The following is a 20,614-nucleotide window of genomic DNA, read 5'->3' as shown; positions in this document are numbered from 1 at the left end:
TTCCTAATTTTACAGCAAGAACATCACAAACTACCTTCAACTCCAAATAAAAATTTAATCTAACACAAGAGATTAGACTAGCAAAAATCACTGACAAGGAAATTATAAATTATATTAATATCTGTTTGGTCAGTTATCCCACATTTTCTAATATTTAAGGTACACACAGCATCCAGGCACCATTACCCTCACAAAGATATCGGGGCTAAAGAAGAACAGGCTTTGCAGAAGTCTCACATGGACAGTATCACTGGAGCTGTACTGTGATACCATAGTGGCTAAATGACCATTCTGGCAGCAGTGAGATTTTATAAACATGGCTACCAGCTATCTATATTTACAGCTATCTATAGCTGGATAGACAGCTGATACCAGCTATCTATATTTACATTTCAGAACTTCTGAACCAGTATAGCAGGTGTTATCTCAAAAATATCAGATTCACAGGGAAACAATAGCAGGGCGTTCAGAAAGTCCCTGGACAACCACATTCCTTCAGTGACAGAGTGCTTTTCTCATTCTCCCATCCTACATATCTGTTACTTTTATACATAATTTTTTCCTGAAGTTTGGAAAAAACCAAACTTTTAGTTTTTTTATAAGAAAAACATTTTGCTCTGTGTATGTAGTTCTCAGATACATCTCTCTGTATACATATATGCATCCCAAAAGATGACAGGACATATCTTTAAATGCATGGACTTCTTAAAGTTGCTAGTTGATGAAACCAAGATTTCAAAATTCCTCTGAAGTCAACTTTGAATCAGATACTCCAAAAGGTGCAATGGGTCATACAGTGGAAAAACAGAGCTTCCAATCGAAATCTGCAGTTATTTACATTAAGTGTTTTGAAACTTGCTGCTTTGTGGGCCACAAACATTGAGTCAGGGTCTGTGACTGTGTTCCCAAAAGAGAACTATTTCCCTCTTGCTTGCCACATTAGCTGGGGTCTGCTCACTCTGCAGGGCTCACTCCACCACTCCAAGCAAAGCCTGAAAGTGGAAAAACTAAGGGATGCAGAGGGGAGGAAAAAGTTCACAACAAGACTTTTTTTCTTTTTTCTTCTCCAAACTCAGAAATGAGACTCACTGAGAGGCTGCAGCTCACATTCAGAAGAGCCACTATGCCTCCCAAAGTCACCCTAACTGTATAAACAACTAAAAGTCAGTGTATTCATTGAGCCCAATTCCTCCTCCCTTAAAACACCCACACTAATGGGAACAGTAAAACTGACACAAAGCAGGATTTTAAATACTAAAAATGGTTTTGATTATTCTAATCAATAAAATAATTAATTAACCAAAGGAAAGTAGAAGCTCTAATGTGAGAAGGTCGGACTTCATAATCTTGGAGGTCTTTTCCAGCCTAAATGTTTCTGTGATTCTGAGAACCAAAGCAGAAAGAGAAAAGCAGCTACAAGCAAAATGATGAGGTAGAATTTACAGAGCTTAAAAAGCAGACAAGGAAGCACAAGCTGAAACCTCAGAAGTGCTGAAAAATAATTTATTTTTAAAAGACTTTCTTGGTACAAGGACCTGAACCTGGAAGCTTCCAGAGAACTCCAGAATCACCTTTTAACAAAGAATAAATACACAAAAGAGACCCAAGCCTGTCCTTAAAGAGGAAAGTAAAAATTTTCTTTTAAACGGTTCATGCTACAAATATCCTGCTTCATTCAAGGAAAGCTATACTTTGACATGAATCCTGTGCTAAGGAAGGGAAGAATATTCTGCAAGGAATATTTTGAGCAAGAATCCACCTATCAGCATGCCAGGAAGAAAGTGGTAGAACAATCTGGAAAGAAAAGCCAAATGATATGTTGATAAATTAAACTGATCCACAGAAGCCATGGGGCAGTTAACAAACTAGACAGGGTTACAGAAAGTAAAGGAAACCCACTATGGGAAAAAAGGGAGGAAGTTAATTGTAGAGAAAGGAAATCTGTGAAAAGCACTGAACCAAAGAGGAACAGAGATATCCATGGCCAAAAAGTTGGGACAGTTGGGACTGCAGATAATAAAAATGTAGGATTCAGATAACAGTACTCAACTGTTCCTAGATGAAAGCCATCCAGATGCCTCATCAAGATGGACAAAACATTCAATACATCCATTCCAAACTTGTCAAGAAAATCCACTTATACAGACAAAATAATAAGAGTTCACATGAATTCAAGAAACAAGACATGTAACTCAGCAATTATGAATTTACCAAACTACATCATGCCAAATCAATTATTCAGATTTCAATGCTAATGTTGCAATTGTACCTCAATACATAAACTTTTCAAACGATATCCTGTCCCAGAGCACTTTGCCTAATGAATTCTAATGCAAGATTTATGTAAAGTATGTTGTGAACTGGGTATAGCAGTAACAGATCTCACAACATGATTGCAATATCACTCAATAGATGCACTTTTCATGGAGTGCCGCTGGAGTCACCCTGGTCCCGCACAGCATGCAATTAACTGAAATGTCAGAGTTTCATAAACAAGAAGCAAAACTTCTGCGGAAGGCCTCGTGCTGCCATCTAGAGGAGCCTGGTCAGCAGCGGGTTTTGTCCTGCTTTGGACAGCCAGTTTCAATGGACCAGCCAAGTCAGGAGGGCACCAGTAAATTTCAGTACAGAGATATAACCAAATCACATACCTCCAAGACCAAACCACAAGTCCCTTAACGTTAATGAACAGATCTTTTGGATTTTTTTCTTATTCTCTCACTTATCTAAGTCCGTAAGAGAAAATAACCTAAACACAGTATTAGGAAAAACAGTCCTAAGCAGCTTCTGTTCAAATTCCACAACTAATTTTTGGTAAAAGTTTTCCAAAGATAAATGTATATTACAACACACAAAGTATTCAATGGATTACAGTAAATGGATCACTGCCTTCAGTGGCAAGAAGTTACAAGCATGGAAACCTTTCATAAAGGTTGAAAATTCAAGAGTTAAGTTATAACTGTTGAGCCTCATATTTCAGTTTTCACTCACTTTGTCTTCTTTACGTATGCACTTGTTCTCAGTAAAAATAAATGGAACCACCTGCAACAAGTATTGCACATGCAATAAGGAAACAAACACCTCCCTAGATTTACTGCAACTCAGACTCTGCTAAAGTCCATTTAGCAGAACACTGTCTGACATCAGAGCCTACAACTCAAGTGAGAAAGCCAATCATCAGCCAATCTTTGCATTTGACTCAGTTTTACACTGTTATACTTTAACCTCTACTCCACCAAATGCTTTACACAGTCTTAACAGATACCAGCACTGAAAGTAAAATAAACTTGAAGTATGGTAAAACAAGCTTAATGTTTTGTTATTAAGAATGCATTAGGCTATCCTATGTTTGCAGTCAGAAAGATTCTAAAGGTTGATTACTAAGTTCTGTTACCTACTGAAAGGAAGGTGAAAGACTTGAAACTTTTGGTGCTTTGTGTAGCCCAAGAGCAATTACAACCAGGGTCTGTGTTAGAGCATAACTAAACAGGAAAAAAAAAAAAGTGGCAGTATGTATGGGTAGCATTAAAAACAACTCCAGAATACTCTTGAAATTCTCAAAACTGTATCAACCTGTTAACAAGAGTTCTAAAAGAGACAATTAAAGGAACCCTTTCTTCAAAAAACCACAGTAAGAGTTGGCTGTTTGCAATTGGGATGAAAGTCATCTTTATTACTCAATGACATCACTGCCCGTCACAACTGAGTGTAGAAAAAATAACAGCTACAGAAGCAGAAAACAGTATGAACAGCAAAGTGACAGGAGAATCCTACACACAAGGGCAAGTTTCCCTGTGGAGGCAATGCATGGAATTAGAGAGAAGTACTGCCACAGGTATTCTGAGAAATACCTTTAGTGTCTGAGTGGGAGATTAAGCCAAGTGACCTGATTTATGTAAGACAATGTTAACTCAGAAAGTCTCTGTGCCACTGGGTAACACCAGAATGACACACATGTTTTCCCCGGGGCAGGTAGGCTGTAAGTTGGAGGTGTAAGCTCATTCTCTCATCCTGTTGCAGGGGGTCACTGTCAAACACTCACCAAACCTGCCAACACACTTTTCCAGCTACCAATGTACAAGCACATGCTGTAGTGGAAAGATTTGGAATGCAACCAGTCATATCTGTGTACAGCACTTACACTCATCCAGTCCCAGTTGATAAGCCAGGTTCTGCAGGCCACGAACTTTTTCCATCAGATTAGCTGTAGTAAGGCTCCCCAGCTCTTAAGAAGAGAGAAAAAGGTAAATTTTTAACCCTCTCGATAGTCCTCCAGTAGCAGTTCACCTTCTTAGTACTTCACAGAGCACTTTCAAGCCACACTTCTGTCAGGATCTGGCTTAGTGAACAGTGTATGTTCAAAATTCAAGCTGATTCCACTGCTAATTTTAACATAAGGAGAAGGACAGCCATGAGTCTAGTTCATGTTTTAATCTACCACCATTGCAAAGAGTAATTTGACCCATAATTTGGAAGTTCCTGTAAGTTCACATTGCAACATGAATAAGCTGTATAAAAGTGTGCAAGGGAATGGACTTATTTTGCATTAGTAACATGAGTTCAAGCACATTTCTTGGAGCAAGTCAGAGTTAAATAATCTCACTTTCACTCTGCAGCCATGGCACGTCACTGTGACACGATCACACATCGCTATCCAGAATTCATGCCAGGCAGAGCACACTGAAGGATGTTTGCTGCCAACTAACAGCTGCAGCATGCAGCAAGTGTGCATGCTAGCTAATCCTGCTCTAACTTGCCCATACAGCCTCACCACTGCACTGGAGCTCCCAGATCTGTGAGGGAACACACTCACACGTAGAGCATCTCTCTGAACAAGTCAATCAACAAGTCTAAGCTACTCAGCAACTGATCAGCTGAGCCCCTCCAAAAAATTCACGCTACTTCTCAAAACGCAGGAGATGCTCATTATATTTATACAGTGATAAAAAAGGCTAAGGGAGGTGACTCAAATATGCACAATGTTACACTGCTTGTTTTGAAAAATCAGCCTGCCACTGACATCTGGATAGGCTCTTGGAAATAACTGCTTTAATGAAAATGTCTATCATTAGCAAGATGAGGAGACTTCCGAGTTGGAGATTCTGCAAACATCATGGCTAGAGATCTCGGGCCATAGGGCCACCACCAGAACATTTAAAGAACACGTGTTTTAAGCCTCTTAAGTGAGCACTGAATTCCCCTCTGCTTTGGCAACCTCAATTCCTGCCCACAATATTCATACTCACCCTTCAACATATCAATATCATCATTTTCTAATTCAGCCATCCACTTGGGAGGAGAACTTGTAATTGGCTATTTTGAAAAAAACAGAAGTTCATATTCAGAAAAGTCCATTTTAGAATTATACAATGAAGTACGATTTTAGAGGCATTTTAGAGTTTAAAACGGCATACCACCATCCACAAGCCAAAAATCAGTGCAAAAAATAGGATTTTCTGAAGTTTAAAACCCTTTATTGCTTCCAAAGTATAATTCTCATACACGGTGAACTGCAGTAAGTATAAAAAAGAAACACATCTATACAAGATACATTAAAACCAAAAGCTATATTGTAGCATATACTGGACTTATTACTGCGATACGGTTCATAGCAGATGCAAAGCCCGCAAGAGAACCTGCAGATCTGCCACTACAGGGAAGGAGGAAACGCGAAAGGCAAAGCAGCGCTCACTCACGCTTTTGAAGGAGGCGGCGAACTCGGCAACCCCGGGCACTGGGGAGAGAAAGCGGGGGTTGGCGGGGGGCGAGCGCCTCTGCGGGCAGCAGCGCCTCCCCGCCCGGCCCCGGCCCGGCCCGTGCAGCTGCCCCAGGGCGGCGCGGCCCCGCTCGGGCTCTCCGCACCCCACCCGGAGATGTCACACTCGGGGCCGCGGGCCCGCCCGACTTACGCTGCTCGGGCCACAGGTCCGGGGAGGCGCGGTCCAGCTTCTCGAAGCTCAGCAGCGAGGCCTCCAGGTCGGCGCCTGCAACAGAGAGGGGGTGAGGGGAGGCCGGGCGGGGAGCGGCGGGGAGCGGCGGCGCCGCGGGGCCCTCCCGCCTCACCGTCCGCCGGGGCCGCCATGGCGCGCGCCCCACGTGACCACCCCCGCGGCGCGGCCGAGCGGCGGCGGAAAACAAACCCCGCCCACGAGCCCCACGTGCCGCCCCCGCGACCGCCGCGGGGCGGCGCTGGGCGGGGCCGTGACGCTCGGAGGGCGGCTGGGTCCCTCCGCCAATCGGCGGCCCGGCACGGGGGGCGGGGGCCGCGGGAGGCGCGGCCGGAGCGGCTGCTGGCGGCGATTGGCCGCGGGGCGCGCGGGGGCGGGGCCGGGGCGGGGCGGGGCGGGGGGCGCCGGCGGGGGCCTGGGAGCGGAGACCCTGGGCCGGGATGGCGGCGGCGGCGGCGGCGCGCGGAGCGTGGGGCGGGCGGCGCCGCGTGGCGCTCAGGGTGAGGCGGCCGGCCCCGGCCCGCCGCGGCTCCCGCGGCTCGGGGGGCGCAGCGGGGTCGTGGCTCATGTGGCCCCGGGATCCCGCGGGGGGGCCGGTGCCGGGCGGGGAGCAGCCGAAGGGGGGTCGGGGGGAGGTGCTGCCTGAGCCGCCCTGAGGTGGTCTGTGCTTCCCCCCGTCCAGCTGCCGCGAAGCGCCGGTGCGCCCTGGATCACCTCAGTCGCCGCGTCCTTCTCTTCCTCGGTGGTGAGTGCCCGTCCCGCGGAGCGGAGCCGGTGGGCGGGGGAGGGAGGCGCGGGAGAGCCCCGGGCGCCGCCGGACGCTGCCCTCAGGTCTGCTCTGCTGAGGCCGGCTCGGCTGGAGCCCCGGTGGGTCCGGTGGAACAAACATCGGCACTGCCCCCGTGCTCGACGGGAGGGATGGAAAAAAGTTCCATGGAGTTCGGAGCTGAGCAGTGGCCGCCCGTCACCTCGCGTTGCTGCTGGTGGCCCTGGGCTGGCCTCACGCATCTGTTTGCGACAGAGAGAGGATCTGGTTTCCTTCGGACAGTATCAAACAGCTTTAGTTGTTGTACTGCCTTTTCCCCTCTGCTGTCCATGGCTGCACACTCTCCGAGCTCCAAACCAGGATTCCACAAGTAGTCTGCTTTACTACCGTCCATGTTTCCACAGCAGGTGCATTCTCTTCATGAAAAAAAGGTGGCGATCTTATGGAAAAAGTGCAATTAACTTTAATTCACCATTTTCTGGCTTGCTTAAAGTATTTTTTGTTGCATGTGCAATGTTCGAGATACCCTTTTTGAGAAATTTGAAAAAAACATTAACTCCATTGCACTGCAGTCTGTGTGTGTCATAAAGCACTGGCGTTTGCAGCTCCTCAGTGGCACTGAGGCTAATGCAGTGATTGATAGCCATAGGAGTTTGTCATTCTTTAGACCAGCAGCTTTTCTGACAGTCAGGAAACTCGGTCAAGGGACTCAGATTTCCTGTGCTTCCTTCCAGGTTCTAGAGGAGATTGTGTTTTCATGGGCACAGATTTCTGTCTCTCTTCTCCAGCTGTGATTCCAGCTACATAATCATCTGCAAATTTTTTATTTTAATTTTCTTCTAGTGTTGATTTCCAAATCATTAAGTTTTGCTTGTCCATTAACAGACTTGTTTTATACTTCTGATCTTAGCTTTCTCATCTCAAAGCTTTCTCAATTTGTTCCAACTAACATTGCTTTTTTTTCCATTTTCATGCACTTTTCACTGCCATTACTTGTCCACCCAATACATTTATGTTCCTGATTCTTCCTCTGATCTCTTTCTCCTCATTACACTATGGATAGCATCCAAGTCCTCATCTCCCTTTTGTAATTCCACATCATAATTTCTTCAATTTTCTGATATAGTTGGGCTTGGATCCCAGTTCTGTTCACCTGTCCCATTTCTGTTATTCATACAGAAGATCCATTTCTCCTTTCTCTTACCTGATCTCCCCAAATCATGGATTTGTGTCATGATTAACTAGTTCTTGCTTTCTCCCAGTTCTCTCCTTACCTCCCAATGTCAACTCCTCTTTTCTAGTTTCTTAATTTATAATTTGTTTTCCTGCATGGTACAGTTTTGGTGCCTATCTAATGCTAATTACAGCTTTTACGTCTGCTTTCTGTTCTGTTCAATGTTTGCCTGAAATTCTTATTTCAAACTTTCCTTGTCCCTCCTCTTCATCTGAGTGGGAAAGTTCTCTCTTCTGTGCTGCCAGCCAGGACAGTCCACAGATACAGCTTTCTTGCTCTTAGTTGCAAGACCCAGCGGGGGGTGAGGAAAGTCCAATTTCCTACTTGAAGCTATAAACTGGGAAGATTAACCTGCTTAGTGGCTTGGTGGGAAGGAGGCACAGGGGACAGTGGTACAGTCTGCACTGGGTTCATGAAATTCCCATGAAGTGAATTATTAACTGTTTCTTCTGAACATTTATGAGTTGCAGTTTTTCAGGTTTCGATTAAATAGATTGAAACAATTCTGAACATAAGCAGAACAATGTAGTTTTTTTTCTATAACTGCTTTTAGAAAGCATTTTGGCCATTTTGGTGTAAAGTGAGAGCAAAATGGGACAGAGAGCAGTTAGCTGTGAAGACTGGATCCAGACTCTAGTGGTTCACAGAGCAGTAAATGATGAAGGCTTGCATGTAATATGGCACACTGGTACTTAGGCATTTGGTTGAGACAAAAATAACTCACTGTCCAGTGCTTTGCCCTCCACAGCCAACAACCAAACTCTTCATTGATGGGAAGTTTATTGAGTCCAAAACTACTGAATGGATTGATATCCACAACCCGGTAAGTGAATGGTCTCAGCTTATGTAGATAGTGATCACTGTGAAACAAAGGTCTGTGCCTCTCTTCAGGGATGTGGCAGAAGAAAAACATACATATATTTCTTGAGAAAGGTTTAGACTTGGAGCTTAAGGCAGGCTACAGCTTCTCAGTTTCCTTTTCACATGAAATGTCAGTCTCAGAATAAGTCACTATCACCTTTGCCTCTCTCACATAGTAAGCCCCTGATCTCCAGAAAGAAAGCTTAAATTCTGGTTATATATTTTTTTTTCATAGGAAGGCTCTGTGATGAGTATGTAAAATTTCTGAAGTGTCTTTCATCCTGTATATGAAATCAACTGGGTGTGATCTGATACCAGCTGAATGTGAAGACCTCATAGAGGCTGATATTACTCTCAGAGTAAAAATGTGAAAAGTCCTGACAGCTGAAGCTCCTCTCCTTTCAGAGAGCTTCTATCTGTGACCCACAATAATCACAGAGCTGGATGCTCTGCAGTGCAAAATAGATAAGTAGCGCTGGTATTGTCTATGTACTCCACCAAAGAGAAATGGAAATGAGGTTGCACTCAAAATTCTGATCCCCTGGCCTCCCTTGTAAGCATTTAAACAGCAGTTTCTAAATCTTCTCTGTAAAGCTCTATTTTCATTTGCTTTGTGGAAGTGATCAGAAGGCAGCAAGTCATGTTCATGAAGCTCATTTGGTCTCTATGTAGCAAGCAGTGTTCTTGTTTAATTCTCTTCCTCTTGTTTTGAGTAGTTTCTCTCTTAGTGATATATCTGAAATTTTTGTCATGTCAAAGGAGGTTTAATTTTTCAGAGAACATTAGAAGGAGGTTAAACTGGCAACAAGCTTGAGGTTAAAATACTGTAGAATTAAGGTTGTATGTAAATATGGTACTTTGGCCTAGGGGTATAGGTAAGCTAACATCAATGGCAATTGCACAGTCATGTACTGCTTTTCACAAAGGAATATTGCCTCATTTAATGTGTAAGAGGGACAGCCAGATGAACCAAGACAAGGGAGAGGGAAAAGACCATAGCCCAGAGAAACTTTTGCCTTATACTCTCTAGAAGTTTCAAGATAGACAAGTCACTTCAACTCCCACTTGGAAATCAGCACTCTATTTGTAGTTTTCTGAGTGCCTAACTTGATATATTTGTAGTGCAGGTTTTCAGAACTACTCCAGTTGTAGCCCAGGCCTTTTGTGTGCGATGAAAGAAGGCATTTCCTTTGTGCTCTGCCCTCAGAAGTACAACTCCTTGTAGAACAAGAATATTAGCTGTGTGCTGTGAAAGAACTCTTGAATGGTTGGTGGGAACAGATGGGAAAAGCTGAGTTTTGATGCAATTTGTTTTCTGTTTCAGGCCACAAATGAGGTGGTTGGCCGTGTACCGAAAGCCACAGCCAGTGAGATGGAGGCAGCTGTGGCTTCTTGCAAAAAGGCTTTTTGGAACTGGTCAGAAACGTCTGTTTTGAGTCGCCAGCAAATCTTTCTGCGCTATCAGCAACTCATCAAAGACAATCTGGTGAGACACCATGGCTGTGTGTGATGGCTATGGCTGAATGCATTGCAGCTGATTTTAGGAACTAAATCGAGAGACTCAGGGTTTACAGAGTTCCTTGGTGAGGCGTTGCCATGAGGAACCAACTGAGCCACTGTCAAGAGGTGCAGCAAAACACTTCCCATCCAATGGTAAACAGAGAGGCTGCGCCTCTTAGGGAATATTATTCTGAATTTGTCCCTTTACCAAGAGACCATGGAAGGAACTTTGAGCCTTGATGGAACATGTGTCTGTTGATGAAGACAAGCATGTTACTATGTTTTTGGGTTTCCCTGATGGATTTTTGGTGTGTATGTGGTGTCATACCTGGAAGCATTAGAATACAAGCCATCCTAGGATGACTTTTTTCTAAAATGTTGCCTATGTGGGTTATGGGCTTCTTGTTTATAAGGAGCAAATCAGTCAGCATAGGTTTTTCTGGATTCTGTTCAGTCTATTCATTATGATGTTCAACTCTCTATTAATTCTGTCTTATCCCTGCAATCTATTTCATGAGTGGGCACTTTTTTAACATTCATAAATATTGTGTTTTCCATTTTCAGAAAGAAATTTCCAAACTCATCACCTTTGAGCAAGGGAAGACCCTGGCTGATGCTGAGGGAGATGTTTTCCGAGGCCTCCGTAAGCTGCTGGCTCCTCCTGTTAAAAAAAGGGGGTTTGAGAACCCACAGGAAGGGATGAGGTCTCCTGAGCAACTGATTGCTCTGTATATGTTGATCCCTTTATAGTCCCCTAGTCAAAGAAAAGTGTCAATTGTAGCTCTAAGCTGAAGAGTTTTCTTAGATAGAGTATCTTTAAATCACTTCCAAGTCATTAGAGCTTTTTCTAGGAGTGACTGCAAATTACTAAAAAGGGATAAGAACTTTCTCACCTGTTTTCAGATTTCTAAGGTTGAGTCCCAGGTGGTACAATAGTGCTATACCTGTGCATTTTGTAGTGGGGCTGTTGTGTCTGCGCTCCTATCACAATGATGTGTAGTGTGGCCAAGAGAGAATCCATTCATAATTTGTTCACAATGCTTGGCAGAGGGATTTTCTGGAGCACAATGAGTTTCAAGCTGTGGGAGAAGAGGCTGAAAGAAAGAGGTGTGTCAAGGCAGTAGTGAAAAAGGAGTTTGGGGACTAATTGTTAACAGATCATCCAGCAGCATATTGCCCTTTCTGCTGCAGAGGTGGTTGAACATGCTTGCAGTGTGACATCCCTCATCCTTGGGGAGACCATGCCCTCCATCACTAAAGACATGGACACTTACACCTACCGTCTGCCTCTGGGTGTGTGTGCTGGCATTGCACCATTCAACTTCCCAGCCATGATTCCTCTTTGGATGTTCCCCATGGCTATGGTTTGTGGAAACACCTTCTTGATGAAACCATCTGAGCGTGTACCAGGAGCACTAATGTTCCTTGCCAAGCTGTTTCAGGATGCTGGTGCCCCCGATGGGACCCTGAATATTATCCATGGACAACATGAAGGTAATAACCACCCTTCCTGGGAGCTGGCAAGTGTATGTGTTGTGGTGTGTGCTCAGTGGGAGGTACCAGTTGGAGAGTCTGAGACTGCTGCTGTTAGATAGGTTTGGACAGATGCTTCAGCTCTGTTGATGAAGCTGAAAGGTGAGTGGGAGATTCTCTGTCACCTTGCACCAGATCTTTCAGGAGATACGGTGGACAAAATTTTGGGGATTGGGGTCAGAGTTCCCAAGGCATTTAAGTTCTCAAATTCTATTTAGCAACCTAAACTGCAACTAAAGTAAGTAGATAAATCATCTTGGTTTCGCAAGGAAGCCTAAACAAGAATTCAATGCCTCACTGACTATACAGTGGATGCCAGTATCCTGGCTCCTAACATGCTGTTTTTTACAGCACACAAATAGCTTCAGGACATGGTGATACAAGTAGAGAACAGTAACTTCACTTTGACATTGCTCAGGCACCCTGGGAGGTGCACAAAGCATGAAGAGATGTAAGAGAGCCAGGAGAATGAAGACAGGGCAGGAGTATGTGTCCTAAGAAGTGAGTGAAAAGTTACACAGACAGGCTTTCAGGGAACTCAGACATAGGAAACACAGAGGCAAGAAATTAATAAGATGAAAGATACATAGATTTAGTGCTGTGGGGATGGGAATGGAGGGAAGCATTTGTGCACCACAGTTATAATGTGTTATTTCCTCTTTGAAGCTGTGAATTTCATTTGTGACCATCCGGATATCAGAGCAATCAGCTTTGTGGGATCTAATCAGGCTGGCGAGTACATCTATGAGAGAGGATCCCGGAATGGCAAGAGAGTCCAGGCCAACATGGTAATGTCTCTGAACAGCATACTTGAGCACATAGACTACCTCTGTCACCTGTGAATGATGAGAGAGACCACACCACTCAGCAGCAGAAGCTGACTGTGCTGCTGGTAGCTAAGTGCTAAGGCTGCTCTCTTGCAGAATCATAGCTACTATAAGAAGTCATTGCCAGAGAGCTAGAGAAGAAGCAGTCTGGGGTGATTAATAATGGGAGACTGTGTGTTGTTTTTCAGGGAGCCAAGAATCATGGTGTGGTGATGCCTGATGCCAATAAAGAGAACACCTTGAACCAGCTGGTTGGAGCTGCTTTTGGAGCAGCTGGCCAACGCTGCATGGCCCTGTCTACAGCAATTCTAGTAGGAGAAGCTCAGAAATGGCTGCCAGAGCTTGTGGACAGAGCCAAAAATCTACGAGTAAATGCAGGTACAGACTGAGATAATTTTTACAAGGTACTCCACTTCTGTACAAGCTTAGCTTTTTAGGTCAGCTTACCTGCCATACCGTGTTGTGACCCTTGGAGCTATTGGCACCACCGGCTTGATGTGTAGGGGTAGGAGCTAGCAGATTGTCTGGATTGGGAAACCCAACCCTAGGTTTGGAGGTAGGAGTATGTTTTCAGCTGCTGATGGGACTGTGATGCAATGTTTACAGGATCAGTCTTGTTTTAACTGGAGATTTGAGGTTAAATCCTATGTTTAACTCATATCTGCCATTTATATAGCAACCTCATTTCAAGATCCTTCCAATTTGTAGTAAGCATACAATAAAGAAAGAAAAATGGAAACAAATACTTTGAAAAAGCTAGACTGTTATTAATTCTTGGGGAATTATATTGTATTTATATTCAATAAAGTGCTGCAAAGGGGAAAAGTTTCCTTCCTGAGAAGAATTTATTGTTGAATTTTGGCTTTCTGGTGATTCCATGTTGATTATGAGAGCTGCAGGCTATTGTTCCTGTTCATCAATGTCTCAAATCTGTATTCTGTGTCTCGGAAACATCAGGATTTTCAGATTTTTCCTGCCAGTGTAGTTATCTCCCAGTTATCTCTTATTTTCATATGCCTATGAAAAGGAAGTTGTCAGCGTTAAAAACTTGGTGTCTCTGCCTCTTCACAGGAGACCAGCCTGGAGCTGATCTTGGGCCTCTAATCAGTCCCCAAGCTAAGGAACGGGTTTGCAGTCTGATTGAGAAAGGAGTAAAAGAAGGTGCCAGCCTTCTCCTGGATGGACGTAATGTCAAAGTGAAGGGTTATGAAAATGGCAATTTTGTTGGACCAACGATCCTTGCCAAAGTCAAGGTAAGATGACCAAAACCAGTGCTTGCAAGTGTGTATTGCAAGGTCAGCTGAAAAATGGGTTAGTCAAATCAGTCAGTAATTAATGATCACCAGGTAGAAAGGCCATAAATGGCTCAGCCTTTAGTGTCAATGAAGTACTCTTTGTAATACAGGCAGTAAAAGCAGAAAGCACTCTGGAGATGAAAAGTGGTGCCTTCCTTAGTGTACTAGATAGAGGACAGGGCATGAGAAATGGTGATGAGGTAAGGAGGACTGAAGGATGGCTTGTGGCAATGCAGTATGAACAGTAGTCCTAGGAATATCATGAGTACTAACAGCATGTCTGTTTCTTATATCCTATTTACTACAATATTTTTATTATAACCTTTATACAAGCTGCTTTTTCTGCTGTTTGTATTGGCAGCCAAACATGACTTGCTATAAGGAGGAAATCTTTGGGCCCGTCCTAGTGGTGCTGGAAGCAGACACTTTGGATGATGCCATCGAGATGGTGAACAATAACCCCTATGGGAATGGAACTGCAATCTTCACCACCAACGGAGCCACAGCTCGGAAGTATTCTCACTTAGTAGATGTGGGGCAGGTATGTTCCAGCTAGGAGTACTGCTTTAGCACTCACCATTTACAATGGTAACTGTAATCACTGCCCTCTCAGCCAGCAGTACCCAGCCTCAGACATAAGAAAACAAGATGCAGAAGCATTTGGAGAGTGCTCTGCAATCTGTTCCTTCTTGTGACTAATATGGCAGCTTTCCTTTGGTGTAGGTGGGTGTCAACGTTCCAATCCCAGTACCTCTGCCCATGTTCTCTTTCACTGGCTCTCGTGCTTCTTTCAGAGGGGACACCAATTTCTATGGCAAACAGGTAACTTTCTGATTCAGAGCACTCTATTGGGTTGAATTGTGATAAATCTGAATTGTGATAATCATTGATATAAATGTTATAAATGGCAATGGGCAGATGGTCATCTGACCTCATTAGTGAGGAGACTTTGAAGGCATTTCAACCAGGAAACTGAAAACCAGCCAGTGATCACAGCACCATAATGCATGTCACAATCATAGATAGCCCATTCCTCTTTATTTTTCCCTTAAGTAAAAAAATGCAAGTCTTTTTAGGATATTTGAGAAGGGAGCAATAACTCGCAAGCTTTCTCACAGAATCAGAATCTTTGTGAAACTGGTAAAAAGAACAGGCTGACAAGAATTGTTTCCACAGAAGAAAACTCAATCCTGTTTAGATAAAGCAAAAACTGTTTGATATATACCACTAATGTAGACCTGAGGAATTCCTAAGGCCAAATATCTGATATGTGGATCTCTCCTCCAGGGAGTGCAGTTCTATACACAGCTGAAAACTATCATTTCTCAATGGAAAGAGGAAGATGCCACCATTGCCAAGCCTGCTGTGGTTATGCCAACTATGGGAAACTAAACCAGCCTTTGCAGATGCTGTTTCTGGTGCCCTTCTATGCTGCACTTTTCAGCTTTGTCCTGACTATCACTCTTTACTTGGGAATGAATAGAAACCTCCTTTGTCTCAAGGATCTGTTACTGTGAGGGCTCATGTGACTCATGGTCTGGATTTTCTGTTGCTGTCAGTGTTTTTTTGGTTAGCTGAACTAATTTTTTCCATACAACCTATCAAAGACTAAATAACCTTATCTAACTGAAAGGGCAGCCACTGAGATTGGTCTTAGTTTGTGTTTCTTTCCAGACCCCGTTAACTTGAACTCTGGTTTTCACTTCAGTATCTTTAGCCTTAGTGACTCACTCCTGGCTACATCTTGTAGCAGGTTTATTTACCTCTTTATCTTGCATATTAAGAGTCTGAGTTCACCTTACTCAAAGATGAGTACTCATTTTGAGTGACATAACTGGGACATCTTGGGTGTCTCACAGAAGTGACTTTACATACGATGAAAACAGCAAGTTGTCAGTCTTTCACCTGTTGAGCAGTTTCCAAAACACTGGGAAATAGCTTTGTATGAATTTTTCAGGAAAGCATATTTGATTGCTTGTCTGAGGATGAAAGAAATTTCTGTATGGTACAGTGACCTTCACTGTACCTTTGACAGCTTGTAAACTTCTGTTCCTGTTCTGTCTGGGGCTTGTATGCTCAAGCTTGTCAGCAATTCCATTATAGCTGAAAGTTGTTTGGTGCCTTTTCCCTGTGCTAAGGCATACAAGCCTACACGTCCTGTACCATAATGAAACTGTGGAAGCAGAAACATAACCATGTATGTGTATCTTTGTGTCACAGCATCATGTGCGTCTGAATACAGTGGAGCCTAAGTAGACAGGTCAGTAGGAAGAAAGAACACATTTTTTAATCACAAAGCAGCCAGGTTGTCTGTTGGTTTCCTGTCCTGATTATAGCTGTATTTCTGGTGTTGGTTGATTGACTCCTTGTCACATTTGCTCAAACACAGTCATGTACTCTTGGGACTGCAAGTTCCTATTGCTAGAGAGGAGTAAGGCTTGGTATTTACAATGTGGTTTTAAGAATCTATGCATTTGGAGCTGGAGAACCTATATTTTTATTTCTGGTTCCTGAAAGATGATGCAGCCATGAAGGATCTGCAGGGATCTCACTCAAACATCCATGGAAAATAATATTCTTCTAATGATTGTAACCATTAAGTGTTCTAATTAAACAATCTGAATGTGAACACTTTGTATCCTGCCTTCTGGTAAAGATACCTTGTAACTGACAGCTCTATATTAGTGCAACTGCTGTGCATTCACTAATGTTTGTATCTTGTTTTTTTCCTCTGCTATACACTAGAGGGAAATTCTCACCTTGCAATTTGATTACGAATTAAAAACATGCTAATATATTTCTGCAGACCATGACTGTTCCTTGGTAAGACCTTACATAGGTGTGATGTTGATTTTATTCCCCTCTTCACAGGAGATGGTCTGCAACTCCTGTAACCCATGTATACATTTTCCTTTTACAGTATTTCAGGGACCTCTGCACCAGTTTCCTTGCACAGCATTTCAAGGAATGCCTTGTTTCTGTTTCCATGTACACATAATTTGATCACAGACATCTTCACCACGTTATACCAACACTTGATACACAGGGTTCTACCCATTAGTTCAAATGCTAGTGCTTTGTACAGGGTCTTGCAGCTCCTAGCTTGGGAAAAAATGAGGTCTTTAAGAAGGAGAAAAAGAAGTATATTTCAGGTGGATTTCAAACACAGAGTCAAAGCAGCAGTGCAGCAGACAGGGGATCTAGAATTCACAGCCTTACTCAGAAGCTAACTTTCAAAATGAAAAGTGCAGATGAGTTGCTAATTGCTGTCTGCTGTTCATGGAAAGTATATAGCTGCCTTAGTTGGTCTGTGCTGTTAACATCTGAGCATGTGGAAGGATCACTGCAGAAGAGGATGAATCCGATAATGTGGCCTGTTGTGTAATAAATATTAGGTTGGGAGAAGTATTTTCTGTGTTGCAAAGGTAAAATATTCTAGGTAAGTCACATCTAAGACATTGGCATTCACTCAATCACCTAGGAAAGAAATACTAATTAACAGCCTCTAATACTGTTTACAGTCATTTACTTTCAAAATGCCTTCATTTTCTCCCTAATCAGCATTGCTATTCTGACTTTACTGTTGTCCTATTAAAACCCATTGTATCCTTCTTTTAGAAATTCTAAAATCCATCTTCTCCTGTAACAAAAGCAGTCTATTATCAAGGTTACCTGCTCCCTGAGGTACTGCACGACTATTCCTGCACTTTCTCCAGACATCTTCTACACACCTGTATGATCTTTTCATTTGTGTGCAAACATATCTTCTAATTATCCACATTTCCAACAGCATTTTCACACAGATAGTTTTAAATAATTGAACTAGAAATACAAATTTTGTGTGTTCCTTTTCTAATAAGGCCTTTTTTAATAACAAACTGCCTTTTTTAGATCAAGCTGCAGATGCTATTTGATTGTGATTTACCTGCCTCATCTCACTGCTGTTACTGCTTTCCACTCATCTGTTTATTCTCCTTTTATTTAATTTCACATAAAAATAAGCTAAATGATGTAATTCCTATGTTATACAAAAGTATAGTCTAAAGTATCTCGTAATAAATTTCTTTAGACTATTAAAATATAATTTCATAGTCAACCATTTGAAGACTATTAAAACAGTTTCTTGCTCAGAAAGCACTGAAATCTAGATTCTGAAAGCTATTTAATATGCTCCAGTCCAAAAATTGTTTCAAAATTTCAAAAATTGTTTTAAAATGGCTTAACCACCTCTGAGAATTGTGCCCTGTGACTTACACTCTGAGGGTTTTTTTTCCTGTCTGTGTCAAGAAAAAGGCTCCAATCCAGTTCCACGTTCATTTTGGAAAGTGGAAGCCTGCCTTTCCAAAGGTAGTGTCTCACATCTTTCTATATCTTTATGTATAAATGCCTCCAGGGCTCCTGCTCATGAACTTTATCTGGTAATTTGATGTCTCAGTATTACATTTTGGCTCGTGTGCTTGACTGCCTCACGTCTGACAAGCTGTGCATGCCAGAACTCCGCCCTACCTATTCCTCCAGGGTAAGCTGACACTGCTTGCCTTGGAGTGTTATAATTAGCAATGAAGTTGTATCTGAGTTGGTATCTGAAAATCAGGCACATGAGTCTTCATCATGGTCCACCCTCTATATATACTGAATGCAACATCAGCTGCACAGATTTTGCCTTTTTAATCAAAACTCACCGTGCTAGCTGAAAATGCACCTCCTTGTATGATCATGGACTTCCACAGGAGCATCCTCCAGGAAACATAAACCTGCTTTTCAACAAGAGAGGGCTTTAGGAGGCCATGAGATTTTTTTCCGTGAGAACTGTGTCTAAATGCCTGCTGCTGAAAGATCAACACAAAAACAAATCTTAAAATTAATAAAAAATTCCTCACTTCTGTCACACAAACATTCATGTGCGCATAGATACCTTACTATAATCTTATGTCCCAATTCAAAGCTTATAATATACTTAATGCTGTTTGGACTTTGAATTTCCAGTGTAAGCCATATTTTAGGTAGCTCTAAAGTCCTGCTCCCACACTTCTTATGCAGATAGCAATGAACTATAGAGTAAGTAAACTTTTCATAATCTGGCTGCGGACATTTGTACTTTTTAAGGAAATATAGCTGGGGAGTGCTACTGTCAAAATAGACATTATTTGCTTGTTTGGTAAAGATGGATAGGGATCCATTAATAACTGAACAAAATAAATCCCACTGCACTGAGCAAAGTTAATTCTCCTGACTTCTATTCTTGACCTTAGCCGTATCAAAATTTATTTCCACTTGTTCTTCTTTTGATACAATACCCAAAGATCTAACAGTATAGTCTAGTGCATGTACAAAATCAGTACATAGTGTACCAACTTTTTGAAAAAGTTGAAGTACCTCCCACCAAGCCACACAGCTAGATTCTTATGTTAGATTCAAAATTTACTGGAATCCTGTGACCTGGAGTGATCAGCCCAGTTCAGTATCCACCTACTGAAGAAACAAAAGATTACCATGCATTTGTCCCATTCATTTGGACAAAAAGCAATCACAAAATATGGGAGTTTTTTCTCATGACAACTTACTGATATCCAGTTTTTCAAAAAAATTTTTCCCCTGAAAAACATGGAAAAGGTCAATGTATTAGAAGAAAAGTTCAAAGGCATATCATTCATGGATTCTGTATGTGTAAAGCAGGTTTAAAATTCTAGCTCTGCATTGCTCTTATTCAGCTTTCCATAGCACATAAATTTTAAAAATAAATGTAAGCACCGTGTTGTGTTTTCAACTTCTAAATCTATGGCTCTCTAAAGTAAATAGAACAGACCCAACGACTTCAGTTCTGTTAGTGGTTATAGTGGGAGGGGGAGGCCTTGTACGAACATTAACTAGTTTCAAATACATTGTCCTTTCCTTATCTCTCCTGCTCATACATAAAAGGGTCAATACACATTTTTCTCCCTCAGTTCCAGTCTCTCCCTTCTTCTCCAGGGAAGAAGATTCCTCAATTACAGATTTCACCCCTGGTTTTTCAGGGAGTGTTTCTCCTGTATCATCTTTGAGATAACCTGAACAAAGCATTCCTACTGACTGTGTGTCACCAAGTTATTCAGTAGCCAATCCATCCTAAACAAACATTTTTCTGAGCTTCAGGATCACGTTAATCTCTCACCAAGGATGTATGAAAGCTTCAGCTGTGGGGGACCTTAACTCCATGGCTTAAAATCCAAGTGCTCAGGCACTGCTGCAGTTGGTAGGTACAGATGTCTAGCACGAGGCTGGAGACCTGCAATCCTGGCTACATCCTGCAGCATGTGTAGCTCTAATTTAATTTAAACTGCATCCTAACAGAAATGCTGAGATACACTTGTAAATCTGAGATTTTGTTTTATTCACTATAAAATGTCATCCTGTCAATCATTACTGCACTGCATGTGATCCTGTTTTCAATGTGTCAGTGTCTGCTTCATGTAATTACATAATTTTTAGATTATTAGAAAGCTTGAGGAGAACAGCCTTGAAATCACAATGCAAAGTAGAGGCTTCTGAGATACGGAAAACCAGTGGAAAACAGACTGGATTTGCCCTGTACTGTATGTTCCTGTTAAAATGATCAGCAATACAGTAAAGGGCTGTTAGCACCTTAACTGTAATTTTTGTAGGCTTCACTG

The 20,614-nt window shown here is 42.5% G+C and overlaps 2 protein-coding genes across 2 annotated transcripts in view; one reads left to right on the top strand and one right to left on the bottom strand.

Annotated features, from left to right (window-relative positions):
* LIN52 (lin-52 DREAM MuvB core complex component) overlaps positions 1-6,206 on the bottom strand; it is a 39,943-nt gene extending 33,737 nt beyond the window's left edge. Inside the window, exons 1-5 of the mRNA XM_038137918.1 lie at positions 6,064-6,206; positions 5,910-5,984; positions 5,697-5,734; positions 5,247-5,313; positions 4,142-4,225 (exon numbers count right to left, since the gene is read on the bottom strand). Of these exons, the coding sequence (XP_037993846.1) occupies positions 4,142-4,225; positions 5,247-5,313; positions 5,697-5,734; positions 5,910-5,984; positions 6,064-6,082 (283 nt within the window). The 5' untranslated portion in view covers positions 6,083-6,206. The remainder of the gene's footprint in view (positions 1-4,141; positions 4,226-5,246; positions 5,314-5,696; positions 5,735-5,909; positions 5,985-6,063) is intronic.
* Positions 6,207-6,353: 147 nt separating this feature from the next.
* Positions 6,354-15,529, top strand: ALDH6A1 (aldehyde dehydrogenase 6 family member A1). The gene is made up of 12 exons (XM_038137027.1): positions 6,354-6,448; positions 6,631-6,693; positions 8,697-8,771; positions 10,134-10,295; positions 10,874-10,952; positions 11,501-11,803; positions 12,509-12,630; positions 12,858-13,047; positions 13,741-13,922; positions 14,326-14,505; positions 14,688-14,786; positions 15,252-15,529. Exons 1-12 carry the CDS (start codon positions 6,389-6,391, stop codon positions 15,354-15,356), a joined length of 1,620 nt encoding a protein of 539 aa, XP_037992955.1. The 5' UTR covers positions 6,354-6,388; the 3' UTR covers positions 15,357-15,529.
* The last annotated feature ends 5,085 nt before the right edge of the window (positions 15,530-20,614 follow it).

Source organism: Motacilla alba, chromosome 5 (genome assembly GCF_015832195.1).
Source record: "Motacilla alba alba isolate MOTALB_02 chromosome 5, Motacilla_alba_V1.0_pri, whole genome shotgun sequence".
Classification (NCBI taxonomy): domain Eukaryota; kingdom Metazoa; phylum Chordata; class Aves; order Passeriformes; family Motacillidae; genus Motacilla; species Motacilla alba.
This window is presented reverse-complemented; position numbering and strand designations above follow the sequence as displayed.